At 50.3% G+C, this 16,029-nt stretch overlaps 2 protein-coding genes across 6 annotated transcripts in view; one reads left to right on the forward strand and one right to left on the reverse strand.

Moving 5' to 3' along the window:
- SCYL3 (SCY1 like pseudokinase 3) lies at positions 1 to 14,945 on the forward strand. 2 transcript variants are annotated; one of them, XM_040073372.2, is made up of 14 exons: positions 1 to 82; positions 3,296 to 3,540; positions 4,334 to 4,519; positions 5,163 to 5,276; positions 5,834 to 5,890; positions 6,586 to 6,688; positions 7,207 to 7,318; positions 7,660 to 7,737; positions 8,927 to 9,066; positions 9,354 to 9,541; positions 9,908 to 10,079; positions 11,912 to 12,055; positions 12,643 to 13,367; positions 14,513 to 14,945. In XM_040073372.2, the coding sequence occupies exons 2-14, from the start codon at positions 3,376 to 3,378 to the stop codon at positions 14,573 to 14,575; spliced, it is 2,247 nt and encodes a 748-aa protein (XP_039929306.1). In that variant the 5' UTR covers positions 1 to 82; positions 3,296 to 3,375; the 3' UTR covers positions 14,576 to 14,945. The 2 variants fall into 2 exon arrangements, with proteins under 2 accessions (XP_039929306.1, XP_039929305.1); XM_040073371.1 differs by lacking the exon at positions 1 to 82 and adding an exon at positions 2,179 to 2,310.
- The window catches only part of FIRRM (FIGNL1 interacting regulator of recombination and mitosis), a 16,903-nt gene continuing 15,654 nt past the window's right edge, over positions 14,781 to 16,029 (reverse strand). For all 4 annotated transcript variants that reach the window (XM_040073362.2, XM_040073367.2, XM_058421726.1 and 1 more), the window contains 2 exons: positions 15,694 to 15,875; positions 14,781 to 14,916 (listed from right to left, as the gene is read on the reverse strand). In XM_040073362.2, coding sequence (XP_039929296.1) covers positions 14,898 to 14,916; positions 15,694 to 15,875 — 201 coding nt within the window. In that variant the 3' untranslated portion in view covers positions 14,781 to 14,897. The remainder of the gene's footprint in view (positions 14,917 to 15,693; positions 15,876 to 16,029) is intronic.

A 16,029-nucleotide genomic window follows, 5' to 3' on the forward strand; every position in this document is an offset into this window, starting at 1 on the left:
CGGAAGGACGGACGGACAGACGGACGGACGGAGCGGCCGGCGGGGCCCAGCGGCACCGGCACCCCCGGGCCGGCGGGGACAGGTGAACGGGGGACGGGGACAGGCGGCCGCGGATGTTGTCGGGGGTCGCCACGGGGTCTGACGGGCGGGCCGGGCCCTGCCAGCCCCGCTGCGGACGCGGTGCCGCTGCCGCCCCCGGGCCGGGTGCGCCCCGCGGGCAGCGTGTGCGCGGGGCTGCAGCTCCGGGGCACGGCTCCCGCAGTGGCGGCTCTGCCTGTGCTGCTCCCGCAGCCCGCGTTACCCCGTGTTCCCGGGAAGCCTGGGCTCTGGCCGCTGCCCAGGGTCGGACCGGCCTTGGGGCAGTGCGATAGAACAGGGCTTCCTTCCCACGAAGGCTGCCGATCGCCCAGCTGCCTGCGAGGGTCTGCTTGTGCAGGGTGCCGGGTGGGCATTCGAAGGTGTCACGTTGGGAGGTGTCTCCCTTTGGGAGCAAAGCCCCCGGCACCGCCGAGAGCGCTTCCAGGAGGCTCTGCTGGCGGGGAGGTGGCGGGCAGGGCTCCGGGAAAGCCGGGAATTGCCTCTCTCTGAGCTGTGGAGCGCCAGCGCTCGGCGTGTGTGTCAGGTGAATACCCTGTATGCGGCTGTCATTCACTCCACGAGGAGGCTAAACGGAAATTCCACCTCTTTCTGGTAGCAAATCCACATTGTCCCTAGCTGCCAATCCCTCTGGCTTTCCCTGCCGGGCTCCTCTCTCTGTCCCCGGGTGTTCCGTGTGTTACATCTGACGTTCATGTTTACAGTTTGTTGAAAATAAGATACAAAAGGGTTAATGCTCTTAACTCATCGTTGCGTAATGGTTTGTTTTGGCTCCGGGGAGCCACACCTGGGCATAGACCTTTGCAGATGCTTTTGCCAGCCGGAGTTTCAGTAGCCATAAAAAAAGCTGGGAAGCTCGGGGTGCCACAGGCTGCTCCCCGTTTGCCACGGGGAGTTGCTGGGCGCCTCCTGAGAGGAGCTTCCCTGGAGAGGGGAGGTGCGTTTGCAGCGGGCTGTTGTGCAGCGGGTCTCAGGAACATCACGAGCACCGGGATGACTCTGGTGTTACAACATCCAGCATGAGGAGGACGTGGAACTGTTGGGGCAAGTCCAGAGGAGGCCATGAAGTTGATAAGGGGACTGGGGCACCTCCCCTGTGGCTGTTAGACTTGGGGTTGTTCTGCCTGCAGAGGGTTGCACGGAGACCTCATAGCAGCCTTCCAGGATCTGACGGGGCTACAGGGAAGCTGGAGAGGGACTCCTCATCAGGAAATGTGACAGGACAGGGGGGGAATGGCTGCAAATTAAGCCTGGGGAAAATTAGGTGAGGTGTGTGGAAGAGATCCTGTGAGGGTGGTGAGGACCTGGCACAGGCTGCCCAGGGAAGCTGTGGCTGCCCCATCCCTGGAAATGTTCAGTGCCAGGCTGGATGGGGCTTGGAGCAGCCTAGGATAGTGGAAGGTGTCCCTGTCCATGGCAGGGGAGTGGAATGAGATGAGCTTTTAAATTCCCTTCCAGCCCAGACCATTCTATGACTCTGGTCTAAGCTGTGTGTGTCTCTGAAGCCAGATATATCCGTGTATTTGGAAGAACCTGAGGCATCAAGTCAGCCCAGGTACTTTCAGGTGTCCTGAGTGAAATCTGAGTGAGAAATCATTGAGGTAGAACAACTAAATGAGGCACAGCTGGGAAGAGCAGAATGCAGAAATGCATTGGCTGTGCTCAGGAGGAGCAGCTGGTGCCTTGCACACAGGTGAGGAGGGATAATCTGGGGCAGCCAGGGTAGAGCTCCCAGGTTCTGGCTGGAGAGGAGAATATTCTGTCTGGGGGCAGCATGAATGCTTTTGTGCCAGGGAGTTCACAAAAAAAAAAAAATCCAGTTTAGAGACGTGTGCTGTTTCTGCATTGTGTTCCCTTTTCACCTGTCAGCCCCTCTGTGTAGGGAAGCTGCAGTTTAGACTTTCATAACTTTCCCTTTATGTCTTAAAGATCCCATTTAAGGAATCAGTGCTGAAAAGGTGCAGATCCATGCCTGACACCAGAGGGGAGAGAATGAGGGAGCTGCAAGTTCTGTAGTTGATTCAATTTAGATTTTAGGTGGATCAAGACACAGAAGCTCAGTTAAAAGGTCCTCTTCTCCCCCATTTCAGGCTGCAGGGGTTGTTGTACCTTCTGGAAGGTTAAAGGAGCCAGGAAACTGTAACCAGCTCTTTTTCCAAAGGCCCTGAGCAGTTCTGACCTCAGGGCTCATGGGTGGCCTAACTGGAGACACAGGTGAGGGGCCAGAGCAGCAGCTTTGGTGGAACAACTCTGCTGGGAAGAATCCTGTGTTGTTGCCTTCCTGAATCCTCAGGTCATGGCTGGAAACAACCACAATAAAGCAGTTCTCCAGTTGCAAAAAAAAAAAAAAAAAAAAAAAAAAAAAAAAAAAAAAAAAAAAAAAAATCTTGGGGGTGGGCAATTTCCCCCCACTTTTCCTGAAAACTGAGGGTTTGCTCTTTCCTTCTGATTCCTGGTGAAGCTTTGCTGAGTTCTGTGTGCAGGCAGGTTCAGGTCTCACCCGTGGTCTGTGTTCACAAGCCTGATTACAGAGCATGTGCTGGGTCAGTGTTTTCCAAAAGAGCCTCTGCAATCAGTGTGTTTGTTTTACTGTGTGAGGAAATGGCAAAAAATCTGTGTCAGCCTCTTCCTGACAGGCTGTGGGAGGAAGGAAGGGTTGGCAGACAGAAGGAGTATTTGTCACGTGGAGAGAAGGTAATCAAGGGGGAAAACATGCTGCTGGAAGAGAGTACCTGGCTACAGGTAACCTCCTGAAATCCAGCTTGTAATCCTTCCTCCTTCACTGAATTCTTCTCTGTGGAGGATTGAGCAATGGTGTTTTAAGAAAGCCAGAGGCTCCTTGTGGAGTGGCAGTCACACTTCCTAACTGCTGACGGTGCTTAATGTCAGTTAAACCCTTGGAGTGGGTGTCTGTGTGGCTGGGGCTGTTGGTGGGTCCTGCTTTTGGTGGATCTCAGCTTGGCAGCCGGGTCAGGGTTGGGCTGTGGGTGCTGCACTGTCAGAGCTGGTGGTGATGCTCACAGGTGCCCGTGCAGTCCAAGCCCCACTGCTGAGAGCTGCTCACCTGTTGGTCCAAATCCTTTTGTTGACACTAGGTTTCCTTTACAAAGTAAACTCTGGGGGTTTTGTTCTTGTCCTTAAACTCAAGGAGAGGATACTGTCAGGAGGAGGTTCTTCATGGCTGTTCGGTGCTTTGCAGAAAATGCTCTGAACGTGAACTGGAACAAAATCTGTCCGAAGAAAATCCCGTTTGTGGTGAGGAGGGCACCTCTGCGAGGGATGGGCTCGGAGAACAGTGCTTTGAAGAGCTACACCCTGGAGGAGCCGCCGTTCACGCTGCCCACCGGCCACACCATCTACCCGGCCGTGCTCCAGGATGGCAAACTCGCCTCCGTGTTCGTGTACAAGCGGGAGAACGAGGAGAAGGTCAATAAAGCTGCCAAGGTACTGCACTGTGCCTGGGACACGCTGCACGGCTGTCCCTCCTCTTATTGGCAGGACGGGAATCGCTTAACAGGGGTCAAACCCTCGGGAGTGAGGGCAGGAGAAAAGGTGGAAGCCAGCCTGGACACGAGGCAGAAGGGGGCTGGCAGCTGCAGGGTTCATTGTGTGCTGAGTGGTGAGGGCAGCAGTGCCTGCCTGCCTTTGAGAGTGCTGCCTCCTCCTGCAGATACAAGTCAGGGTCTTTCTTGGGTGAATCCCACCCAAAATACCATATTTATTATGGGTAAGACTTTTATTCTGTGTAAGATTTGCTTAGTGCCAGCAGGGAGCTCACAAGACAGATGGAGAGAGAAGAACATGCAGTGACAGGACAAGGGGAATGGCTTCAAATGGAGAGAGAGTAGGTTTGGATTGGATATCAGGAAGAAATTCTTCTCTGTGAGCGTGGGGAGGCCCTGGCACAGGGTGCCCAGAGAAGCTGTAGCTACCCCTGGATCCCTGGAAGTGTCAAGGCCAGGCTTGGAGCAACCTGAGATACAGTGGAAGGTGTCCTTGCCCATGGGACAGGGATGGAGCAAGATGGTCTTTCAGGTCCTTCCAACTCAGACCATGCTATGATTCTGTTTCAGTGTATTACAAAAAGTTCTGCAGTCTGAGTGAGGAAGTTTGCTGGGTGCTTGGTGAGGAGCAGGGATGGGCTGTCTGAATTCCATGAGAAAACATGGCTAAGGGGACAGGACTAAGCTCTCTGCATCTGGAGGAGATGCCTAACAGACATCTTTGTTTCTGGAAGCACCTGAAAACCTTGCGCCACCCTTGCCTTCTGCGCTTCCTCTCCTGCACTGTGGAAGCAAACGGGATCCACCTGGTTACAGAGCGGGTGAGGCCCTTGGAGATGGTCCTGGAGACGCTCTCTGCTGCAGAAATCTGTGCAGGGATCTACGATGTGTTGCTGGCACTCATCTTCCTCCATGACAGGGTAGGTACCCCTGGCAGCATCATCAGGCTCTGGTGGGAGATGGAGGAAGCGTGACAGCAGTGTTGTACTTGCGCTTGTCTGGGTGACTCCTGGCTGATTCCTGACAGACCGACAGACAGACACGTGCCCCACAGTTCTTGTACCGCTAAACTTGGCTGCTTTGGAGGAGGAAGGGTAATTGAAGATGTTGTGGAAATGAGGGAACAAGCAGTTCTCAGTTGATGGATCTGCTTGTGGTACTTCTTGCTTTAGGGAAATGGGATTGCTTGGCCTTGGTGTTTGTTTACACCAATGCCAGAGATCGCTGTCACTGCTGCCCTGTCTGGGCGCTCTGTGTTTGCCCAGGACTGCAGGTAAATCTCAGCTCAGACTGTAGCTCTGGGGTTTTATGTTCACTGCTGGAGAACTCCCGTGGATTTACAGTTGCATTGCAGGGGCTGTGACAATTAGGGCTTTGTCTGTTCTAAAACCAAGGCCCTCCTGCCTGGCACCTGCTGGTCACCTACAAAATCCCAGAGGAACTATGTGCTTTTTTGGCAGCTTTCCCTCAGCCCCCTGCAGCACCTAATTAGTTCTGATTAAGATTTTACATCTTCACCTATCCCCTAAGTCAGTTGCCCTTTTATTGGTTTTTATGTTTTAGGGAAACCTAACGCATAACAACGTCTGTTTATCATCAGTGTTTGTGAGTGAGGATGGGCACTGGAAGCTGGGAGGAATGGAAACAGTCTGTGGCTTCAGTGAAGCCACCCCAGAGGTAAGAGCCAAGCCAAGTGCACCCTGGATGCCCAGGGGAGGATTCCTGGCCTGTGGAATCTGGCTATGGATGTGAAGGCCCAGGTCCTTCCACTTAGCTGGATTTGCTATTAAATGTATCGGCTCACTTCCAGCTCTGTCCTGAATCTTTGCTCTAAGGACACCATAACTATAAACCAAAACGTCAACACAAATTAATTCTCCATTAGCCAAAACACAGCTACTTTTCTAAGGGACACTGCTGGCTGGAGAGTGGGAAATCTTTGACCTTCTGGACTGATACAAAAATATAAAAAGAGCAGGAAGATTCAGGTCGAAACCAGTCATTATGGAAAATAATTTAAATGCCTCCTTAGCTTGTGCTGGTGGCATTTTCACTGCTTGGTAGCAGAAAGAACAATTCCTGTTTTGATTTCTGCTGCCTGCTGTGCAGCCTGCCCTGGGTGCCAGCTGAAGGGGCAGGGGCACAGCTGCTGCCAGCCCCAGCCCAGGCCCGTGGGCACAGCCTGGCACTGGGGGCACACGGAGGCAGCTCAGGGCCCCCTCTTGTCCTTGCAGTTCCTCCGTCACGTGAAGTCGGTGCGAGACCAGTCGTGCATCCCCTGCGAGGAGATGGTGAGTGACAGCTCAAGGAGCTTCCTGCTGGCAGCAAAGGAAAACGTGATGGGCAGGAAATACTTTTACATTCATGTTGTATGTATTTCCTCGTGCCTAAATGGCATGGAAGCGGCTCTTTGATATTATCTGAGGTTTCCTCTGTTCCTTTTGTCCCTCCTCTGTCCCATCCCTGGTTTGGGAATGGTGTTGGGCACAGGTAATACTACTTTTCAAACGCTTTGTGTTGCTTCCAAACCACCAAAGTTTTGCAAAAATCAGAGAGGTTGCTGAGATTGCCCAGATCACTGTGGTCCCACGGTTGTGTAACCCTCACCACAGCCTTTTCCCTACCTGTTAGTCACTTCCTAGCTGTTGAGAATCCTTGGAGCTGCTTGTGCTGAAGGAGCACGCTTCTGCTCTCTAATTACTGCCTGTTTCCATAGAAATGCTCAAAGCTGTTGACTGCCTGCATTCACTGGGGAGTTGTTCCATCATGATGGAGTTGCTCCTTTGGGTTATAAATTCCCCAGCAGAGGAATTTTTAGCATAATATTCTGCTTGTAGGGTACACAGTAGAGCTTTGGTGCTATAAAAAGAACTGGAGAGTGTATTTGGTGGGGGGTGAGAATAAAGACTTACGGAAAACACCACATATTTCATAAGCTCTTGCTTTGCTGGTTTCTTTTTTTTGTTTTGTTCTGTTTTGTTTTCAGTCTGCAGACTTCAAAATCCTGCCCAGCAGCTACGGGCACGCGAGGGACGCCTACGCATTTGGGACAACAGTTGAGAACCTCCTGACAGTTCTCAATGATCAGGGTGAGAATGACACTGGTTTATTTTGCTGGTGACAGGCCCTGTGGTTCATTCCTTGTGTGGCTGAACATTTCACCTTTGGCCGCAGCTGGCAGGAGTGCTGCGGGCTCGGTGGCCAGCATTGTTCCCTGTTTGCAGACCTTGGCTTCTCCTGTGTTCCCCTTTTCCTGTGGGGATGTGGTCAGATGTGGCTGGAGGTGAGCAGCCCGTGTGACATGAGCACTCCCGAGCCTGCTCTGGTCCTACCAAGGGTTATGGATGTGGCACGTGGGTCTTGAGCAGGGGCTGCCACTTCCAACAGAGAGGCAGCAGGAGGTTTCTTGGGAGAACAGCAGCACTCCTTGGAGGCTCAGTAGCCAGGCAGGTTAGGAAGAGAAATGGAAATGCTGTTTTCCCCTTCCATTTGCACTTTTGCTGTCAATTAGAGCTAACAATAAGTTTTTTGGGGGGCTGGAGGACTCCTGAACGTATCTCGTTGAGTGTGGAGAGAGAAATCTAACTGTAGCTGCTCTGGATTTCAGTTTCAGCAGACACTCTCTCCAGCTTTCAGCAAACTTTGCACTGTACACTGCTGAATCCAGACCCAAAGTGTCGCCCACCACTGTCCAGCTTATTGTCTCACGAGTTCTTCAGGTAAGGACAGGAGTATCAGCCCTCTCTTGGTCTTGATGCTGCTTTTTTCTGTCTTGCAAAGCACCAGTTTTGTGAAGGTGGGATGGGAGTGCAGACTGAATCCCTGCCTCTTGCAGGGATCTTTGACAAAGAGGCTCCTTAAATTAAGGTGTTGCCAGCCCTCCCAAAGGGGTGCTGAGCAGCCTTCGGGTGTCACCACTCTTGATCCACCAGGATTTGACTTGGGTCCCTCTGTCTCATATTCTCTGCTAAAGGAGTGGTGGGAGGTTGCAGTCTCTTCATTGTGGATGGTTTAAGCATCAGTAAGGATTACAGTTGACAGCTTTTGGTTTTGTGCTTAGGAATGATTTTCTGGAAGTTGTGAATTTTTTGAAGACCTTAACATTAAAGTCTGAGGAGGAGAAAACTGAATTTTTCAAGTAAGTGAAGGAACTGTAATGTGGAAGCTTCTTATTTCAGAATGATAAAGTACAGTTCTGCAAATGGATTCCTTGTGGCTGGTTTGGTGCTCAGGAGGAGCAATTCCTGCACCATCCCGATGCTCCCCAGCCTCCAGAGTGATACAGCTGGCAACGAGAGAGCTGGCAATAAGACTTGTTGGGTGAATTGATGATGTGGTGCCAAGAGTAAAGCTGTTGCCTGTAATGGATGTCTCAGCTGCAGTAGTGGAACATCTTGCAGTAAATCCCACTGTTGCAGACCCCAAGAATTTTTCTGTCAGGGAATCTTCTGTGTAATCATGGCATTATCTAGGCCTGAAAAGGGGAGAAGCTGAATTTTTCTTTTTTCCATAAAAAAGAGCCTTGGTGTTCTCACAGAGGTGTTTCCTGCCTACTTTTATACTTCGGTTATTTTAAGTTGAGGAAGTTAAGAGGAGAATGGGGATCCTTAGCAGGAACATTGAGGGTGGTTCTCACTATCTCTGTGCCAGCCAGTGTTTACTGAGGGAGGGGATGAACACTTTGCTTAAAGATAGGGGAATGTTGCCCTTTTATCAGGCAGAGGGGCCTTCACAGCACGTGCACCCTTCTCTTGTTCTCTTCCAAGCACAGAGAAAAAGCAGTAACTGATAATTAATATTTTATACATGAAAATCTGACAGGAAAGAGCCATTGCACAAGATTAAACTCTTAATTACCCCAATCAGTACTCCGTTGGCTTCATTAGATGGAAGTGGTTTCAAAATGGGATTCCCTTTGTGAAGGGAAACTTCCCTTGTGTGTTAGGTAGAACAGTCTTTTCCAAAGCAGCAGGAAGATCCTTGTGATGGACCAGGGTATGGAGTGAGAGGAGAACTCTCTGCTGCAGTTTGGACTGCAGCTCTTCACAGGAGATGCCAGCTCTGAGGCAGTTTGGTGCCCCAGCAGCTTCCTGTGCCAGCTGGATGTGCTTGTGCCAGCCCACGGTCCGGGTGGGGGGTTTTACAGGATGTGGTTCTGGCTCCAGGTTTGTGCTACCTTTGCCTCAGGCAGGAGGTAGGTCAGAGTGAGAGGCTGCAGTGGGACACTGGATGAGTCAGGCACAAAAAGGGGAAAATGATGTTAAGGGAAACAGACATAAATGCATGGAAGGCTGCCTCGATACTAATTGCTGTCTCCTGGAATGCAGATTCCTGCTGGACAGGGTGGCTGGCTTGTCAGAGGAGCTGATAGCATCACGGCTGGTGCCTCTCCTCCTCAATCAGCTCGTGTTTGCAGAACCTGTAGCTGTCAAGAGTTTTCTTCCTCATCTGCTGGGCCCAAAGAAAGGTGACCTTTAAATACTTCCTCATCACAATTATTCCTGACAAGTTTGGAATGAATTCAGAGCAGTTGTTTCACTGAATCAAGGGAATGGTGGCGTTTCCCTGAGCAGAACAAATACTGTAACAGACAGAACTGGAAAGGACAGCTGTCTGTGCTTCCTCCTTTGCACTGCTCTGCTGTCGCTGGGAGGAGAACTGGGAATGATCCTGGTGTCAGCCCTCAGTAGCTTCTGGGTGAGCTGTCTGTCGTGGCTGAAGCAGCCTTTTCCCATCCTCACCTCTGTTCCCTAGAGCAAAGTGGGGAGAGCCAGACCAGCTGCCTGCTGTCGCCAGCCCTGTTCCAGGCCCACGTGATCCCTGTGCTGCTGAAGCTGTTTGAGGTGCACGAGGAGCACGTGCGGATGGTGCTGCTGTCTCACATCCACGCCTACGCGGAGCTGTTCTCTCGGGAGGAGCTCAAGAACATCATCTTGCCACAGGTTAAGGGCCGCAGACCGAGGGGTGGTATATCCCGGAATATGGGATTTCACAGAAGCACTGAATGGTTTGGGTTGGAAGGGACTTTAAGGACCATCATGTAATCTTACCTAACCCCCCTGCCACGGGCAGGGACCTTCCACTAGACCAGATTACTCAGAGCCCCGCTCACCCACTAGGATCAGCCACCCTGTTTAACTGGTAGCACAAAGTGGGAGGCTGATTTTATGCTGTGAAACAACATCCAGTCTCTACTGAGAGCTGTAGGGGACTAGAAATGAGATGTGCTGCAAAAGTAGCGCTTGAAGAGGGAAAGCAGTGCGGAAGCAGTTTTCTGCTGTGCTAACGTCAGTGTGTGGTTGGTGCAGGTGTTGCTGGGCCTGCGGGACACCAGTGACTCCATCGTCGCCATAACCCTGCACAGCTTGGCCGTCCTCGTCTCGCTGCTTGGGCCTGAAGTGGTTGTAGGTGGAGAAAGAACGAAGATTTTCAAAAGCTCGGCACCAAGTTTCATGAGAACTGCTGATATCTCCCCAGAAGGTAAAAGATACAGTCAGAGCGTTCTTGGGATGCTTGCCTGTTCTGTCCAAGCAGCGTAGGCAGAATTTCTTGGAATATTAATCTGTTCCTGGTGACAGGTTAATTGAAAAAAAGCTAATTTGCAGCCAGACTTGGATTTTAGGTTAGGTGCTATTTGCCGATACAGAATTGATATCAGAAGAAGAGTTATATAAAAGTATTTTAAACATACCAAATATACTGGGAAAAAGTAAAACCTCTTCTTCATATAAGAATCCCTGTAAGTAAAGGAGATACAGTATGTGTGTGTGTCTTTTGTGGAAAAACAATATTGCCTTTCTAAAGGACTTATATGGGCAGTTATTCAATATTCCCGCTGTCCTTCTTGTTCTTAAAAACAGTAAATCTCATGTTCTTCCCCCAATTTCTATTCATAGATTGGAAAAGGAATACGAACTTCCCTATTTTATCAACTCTCTGGAGGCTTTTCAGCTAATGCAAGTGAAGACAGTAGCCCCTGCACCTGCTAGATAACTTGGAACCAAGTGTGCTAAGGGAAAGCTGCTCTGGATATTGAAACTAAGAATATTTATAACGAGGGAAAAGTCAGCATCTGTGTAACTTTAGACATAGAGATACCAAATGAAATACGTGACAGAGATCAGTTTAAGTGTTTGCTTCCTGTTTGTGTGTGTACTGGCAGCTACCACCCTTCATTAAAATCTGTGGATGGCTCACTGCATTAGTTTCTTTATATTATTTATTTTAGTAGACTGTAGTAAATAAACCACTTTGGATTGCAGGCTGAAACCAAGTTTATTTTTCAGATTATACTTAAAATTAGGTCTGATTTAACTACTGATAAACAACACAAACCCCACCTTTGTCCTTAACAATGAGTTTCAGGATCTGCAAAAAGCAGCACAAGGGGCTGAGCACATGAGGTTGACAAGCTGTTTGCTCAAGCCCCTCGAAGGATGTGCCCTTTGTGAAGGGCACTGGGGGAGGGGCTGGGTTCTGTGTGTTGCTTGCACTCCTTTCCCCTGGGCCACGTGTGTCTGGCGGCACTGGTGATCCCTAGCCTAGGCAGGCACAGCTGGCTGGGAACACACATGAGCCCTGTGGAAGGAAGTGCAGCACAGCACTGGCCCAAACTGTGCCATTTTGGGGTGCTGGCAACAGGGTCCTACACAGCTGAGGCTGGTGTTGGCAAATCATCACCAGTACTGAGCATACCCTGCAGCTCCCAAAAATGAGCTGCAACCAGGTGCTTGCTGAGCTGTCAGCACCGGGTCAGGGAAATACACCTGCCTTGGGCAGCTCCAAAGCGTGGCCTTGACTGCCCACCACCCCCTCACCTCAGGCTGGGAGATGAGGGCAGCTGGCAGTCAGCCTTCAGAGTAGAGACTCTCATTCCAGGGAGCTGCTGTGCCCATGCCCAGGCATGGAAAGGGGTTTGTGTAGTGTCATGAGTTTGCTTGTGCTTGGAATTGTTGTAAGCGATTGCAGTGCTTTTATATAAGGCAGGTACCAGGGGATTTGTGATGCATTTGGGATTTTGGATCCAGCCAGGTGGCAAACAGCATTTTTAAAGCATCTGCTCTGATCCTAATCAGTTTATTCATTGTGTATTTCTTGAAAGAACATCTCAGCAAAAGCTGACCTTGTACAGTTGCCATAACTTTGTACTGGCAAGAGCCGTAGGCAGCAGGAACAGAGGAGTATTTTGTTATCTATGGATCAGGAGGTGCAGCTGTTGGATTGCTGTGCCAGGATTCAGTGTTCTTCAAAAAGAACATTCCAGTGCTGCAGGCAGTTCAACTTGTGTGCTTTCTTTCCCTTTATCCTGGCAGGTTCCCCCAGTCATGGCATGAGCAATCAGAGAAATCAAACCTCTCGGCCCCTGAAGAACAGTCCCAGCTCGTTCCCCAGCTCTGCAAATGCACCTGGCAAAAACCTTCCCGTGCGACAAGACAATGCCCTGGCTTCCAAGACAGGTAAAACATGGCCTAGTGCTTCCATTCAGAAATCAGGTGTTCACCAAGGAAGTGTTGCTGGAAAAGGTGTGCATTTTTCCCCACGTGCTGATCCGAAAGATTCAGTGACCCACGGAAGGCAACAGAGAAGGAAGGGGAGTGTGATTCTTAACTTCCCTCCTGGGACATGGCTCTTTGGGAAGCTGATGTACACAGATAGGGTGCATGGAACTGAATTTGTTTTCTTACAGCAGATTCTGTGCTGTGCCTTCCCCCCTCCCACAGCTCAGCAGATACTCTGGATGTACAGATCAGCTCATTCTGACAGTCAAAGCTGATTCTGTTTCCTTCCATGGCCTTTTCTTGGTCACCTGTTGCTTATCAGCAATCAGCTTGTACTGACCCCAGGCTCTGAGGTGAATTCCCTCCTTTGCAAGCAGGAAGGTGTTTCTGCTTTCTAATCCAAGAGGAGTTGCTTTCCAATCAATTACTGGCTTTTTCCCATGCCAGGTGGTTCCTGTAATGTCAAGAAGTTTTAGACACAACTCCATTTCTGCCTGCACTTTCTCTCTTTAAATGCGTATTAACACCTTTGCTGACTTCCACAGGTCAGCAAGGCACTCAGCCCCCCCTGAATGGAATTCCTGGAAGCATTAATACACTGGGGAACAGCAGGAGCTCTTTGACTACCTCGGAAAAGCCAGTAGAGGAGTGGCCAGACTGGAGCAAGCCAGAGGAGACGGACACTGAGAAAACTGTGAACATTCAAATTCAGCCCCAGGAGCTGCAGGGCAGCACGGGACCGTATTTTGCTGATCATGATGTAGATGAGAAGCCTTGGGATGACTTTGAACCCAGGAGCCCCAGTCCTAAACCATCCTCAGGAAACTGCCCCACTGTGACACAGGCTGATGCAGCTGAAAGGCCGAGGCCTCTGCCAGGTACCCAGCAACTGAGCAAAGAATCGAAAAGCCTCAGACTGAGTCCCCCCACAAAGTCTTGCCATGGGAACAGCTGGAGCAATGACAAGTGGGACCACGAGGAACAACTGGGACAAACTGTGTTGCCAAAAACCTCTCAGGAAAGGTTGAAGTCTTCATCAGAGTCTGGCCTGGGAGAAGAATTCACCATCAAAGTGAAGAGGAAACCTGTGCAAGACCCTGAGCTGGACTGGTTTGCTGACATGATCCCAGACATTAAACCTTCTTCCGCCCTCTTGATTTTACCTGAGGCAAGGACAGAAGCACCTCACTCGGGTGGGGTGTCCAGCAGAGAAGGCGCCTCCCAGACTGTGCTGTTTTCATCCAAATTTGCAGCAGCTGATGTGATTGAGGTAAGAGGCTGGAGGTTTAGGTGACTGCAGCCCTGAGAGGCTCCCCAGCACACAGCATCTCAGCAGGCACTAGGTACTGCAGTGGGCACTTGATACAGCAAAAGAGCTCCATTACGAAACAGGGAATGGACTCCATTTGTGCACTACTAGAAGTACTAAGGAGTTTTAGCTCCAGGTTTTACTCTGTGCTGCTTATCCTGGGTGCAGGAATCCTGTGACTTGTTAAGGAGAGTTTTGGTTTGTCAGGTACAACAAGGCTGGACCCTGGCTGCTGAACAGACGTGTTCAAACAGAAGGGGCTTTCAGGAACAGAGAGTGCTCAGGACTGAAGTGTTTCCTGACTCATCTAGTAAAACACAATAGCTTTGTAAATTAAGGTCCAGGAAACCTGAACCTCTGGATTACAGAGTAAAGCTTTTTGGGTTTGTTTTGGGTGTTGTTTCCATGAAAGAATAGCTGAAACATTTCTCTATTTCAGAGACACAGGGGCAGAAAACTGCAGTTTCTTTAAGCAGCTAAATCCCTGTAGCTCAATCAGGGAGACTCCAAAGACCATTGCTGTTTACTAGAAGGGGAGGCAGCATTCCCACTTGAACATGTAACTCCCTTTAGGGAATAGGTGTTGACTTCAAGTTGTTTTGCTCATTCAGCCTCAAGAGAGCTACCCCAGGGGGGTAGCAGGGAGCATGGGGAGAGGAGCCTGGGTTGTAAACTGAAGTTGTTTATGATGTTTGAAAGTGGCAGTGTCCTGTGGCTGTCATGACCCCAACCCCATTTTGGGACAAAGGCAGCCTGTGCTGTGGGAGGGGGAGATCAAATTTAGTGTTAGAATACAACAAGAAAACAGCTCTTTCCTAAGGGGAAAGAAATCATCTAATGTATGGCAACCTTTTTTAATGGGAAGTGGGTTTGATACAACCAGTAAAAAAAACCTAAGACTCCTTGTCTTTAAGATGATTCCTCTTGTAATTCAAAGTTCTTTAAGACCATAAGCCTGCAAATACTGACACTTCATTTTTGGACTTTTGGCTTTGTGGATGAATGCTCTACTATCCCAAGCCACTCAGGCTCCTGCCTGGCTCCTGGGGCTGTGCTAAGAGTACATTCCACATCCCTTAAACTTTGACACTCTTATGTGATTCTAGGCTGAAGCTACAGGCTGGGGTGAAGAAGAGGAGTTGAACTGGGAAGATGATACAAATTGGTGACAGCTCTGAAGGAGACCAAGGTGATTTATGGTGTGTTGGATCCTGTGACAGGAGTTGCTGCTTCCCCCGTCCAGTGGATAAAGTACCTCAGCGCTGCTTTTGCCACAAGGCAGGCACTTGCTGCAGAGCCACGAGATCCCGTGGGGCCTGAGCTCTTGCCAGGGACGCTCCTTGCCAGTCTGTGCCAAAAGCTGCAGGGCTGAGCCTGCACTTGAGCAATACGCCCAGCCATGGTGCTGCCAGTGCTCCCGGAGAGAGGACAGCCTGATGGTGCTGATGTGCTGCTGGAGGCCAAGAGTGGTGTAGGAGATTGATCCCGACCTCACCCCTGCCCTGAAAAACTGCTGACAATAAATGAAAGTCACACTGAGTTTCTTGGTTAATGTGCCTTTTTCCCTTGGTTTTCTTGCTTGTTTTTCTATCCCAGAAAAATAAAGCCCTTAGAAATGGCTCCTTTTAACTTTTCAGCTAAGAGATGATTTTAAGATGAATGTACAGTTTATTCAGCTTATTTATTGTGGTTTGTATAGTTCTGTCAGTGGATGGCACAACAGGTGCTGGGAACCATACAGTGAATGACCACAACCTGCTTAAGCACCGTTGTTTCTGCTCTTAACTGTGACCAATAAAGATTATTTTTAAAGGATCATCCTAGTGTGGAATGGAACCAGCAGCAGAGGTATGTTCAGAGAACAGGAGAGAGCCTTTAATTGTTATTCCTGAGTGTATTTTAAAATAAAGATAAAAACACCTACTGCCTGGGCCCCTGCATGTGACAGGAACAAGGTCACTGCTACTTTTACACCAGATTCAAGCCTCCCAGTATTCAGAATACAGTATCATGAAATGTCTATCTCCACATAGTAGAACAAGCAATATACAAACCCACAGCTCCGCTGTCCAGCAGTGTCCACTCCCGTCCATCAGGCTGTGCAGGAGAGGCCGGCACCCCACCCCTCAGTCCATTCTGGCCCACGAACCAAGACCCAGCAGTACTGCAGAGCCCTGCCCCATGTCACAGCTTCTTCTCCTGCAGCACTCCTGGCACAAAGGCACCTCTTCCCTCCCACCAGGGAGCTGAGCTGGGTCACTGTCCCCAAGCCCTGTGGAGCACCTACCGCAAGCTGTCCCTGAGGGTGGCTATGGCTGCGTGCAGAGCCTCCAGCTTCGCTGCAAGCCAGCCTGGAGGGGACCCTTTCTGGAGCAGCAGCTTCACAGCCTCCACTGCCCCCTCCATCGAGCCTACTGCTGCCTTGTACTGCTCCTCAGAGGGGGGGTGACAGGCTCTTTTGGCCACAGGCTGCAGATTTAAGTAAACACAAAACATCAATTCAATGTTGTAGTTAAGCGATCCGTCTTCGTTCAAATGCAGGAAACCCCTCAGGTGGAACAGAGCTGCCAGAGTCCCTTGTCCTGTGAGGGTTCTGGCTGCCTGGCAGGCACTACACACCCTT

The sequence above is a fragment of the Hirundo rustica genome, chromosome 9, assembly GCF_015227805.2.
Source record: "Hirundo rustica isolate bHirRus1 chromosome 9, bHirRus1.pri.v3, whole genome shotgun sequence".
Taxonomy (NCBI): domain Eukaryota; kingdom Metazoa; phylum Chordata; class Aves; order Passeriformes; family Hirundinidae; genus Hirundo; species Hirundo rustica.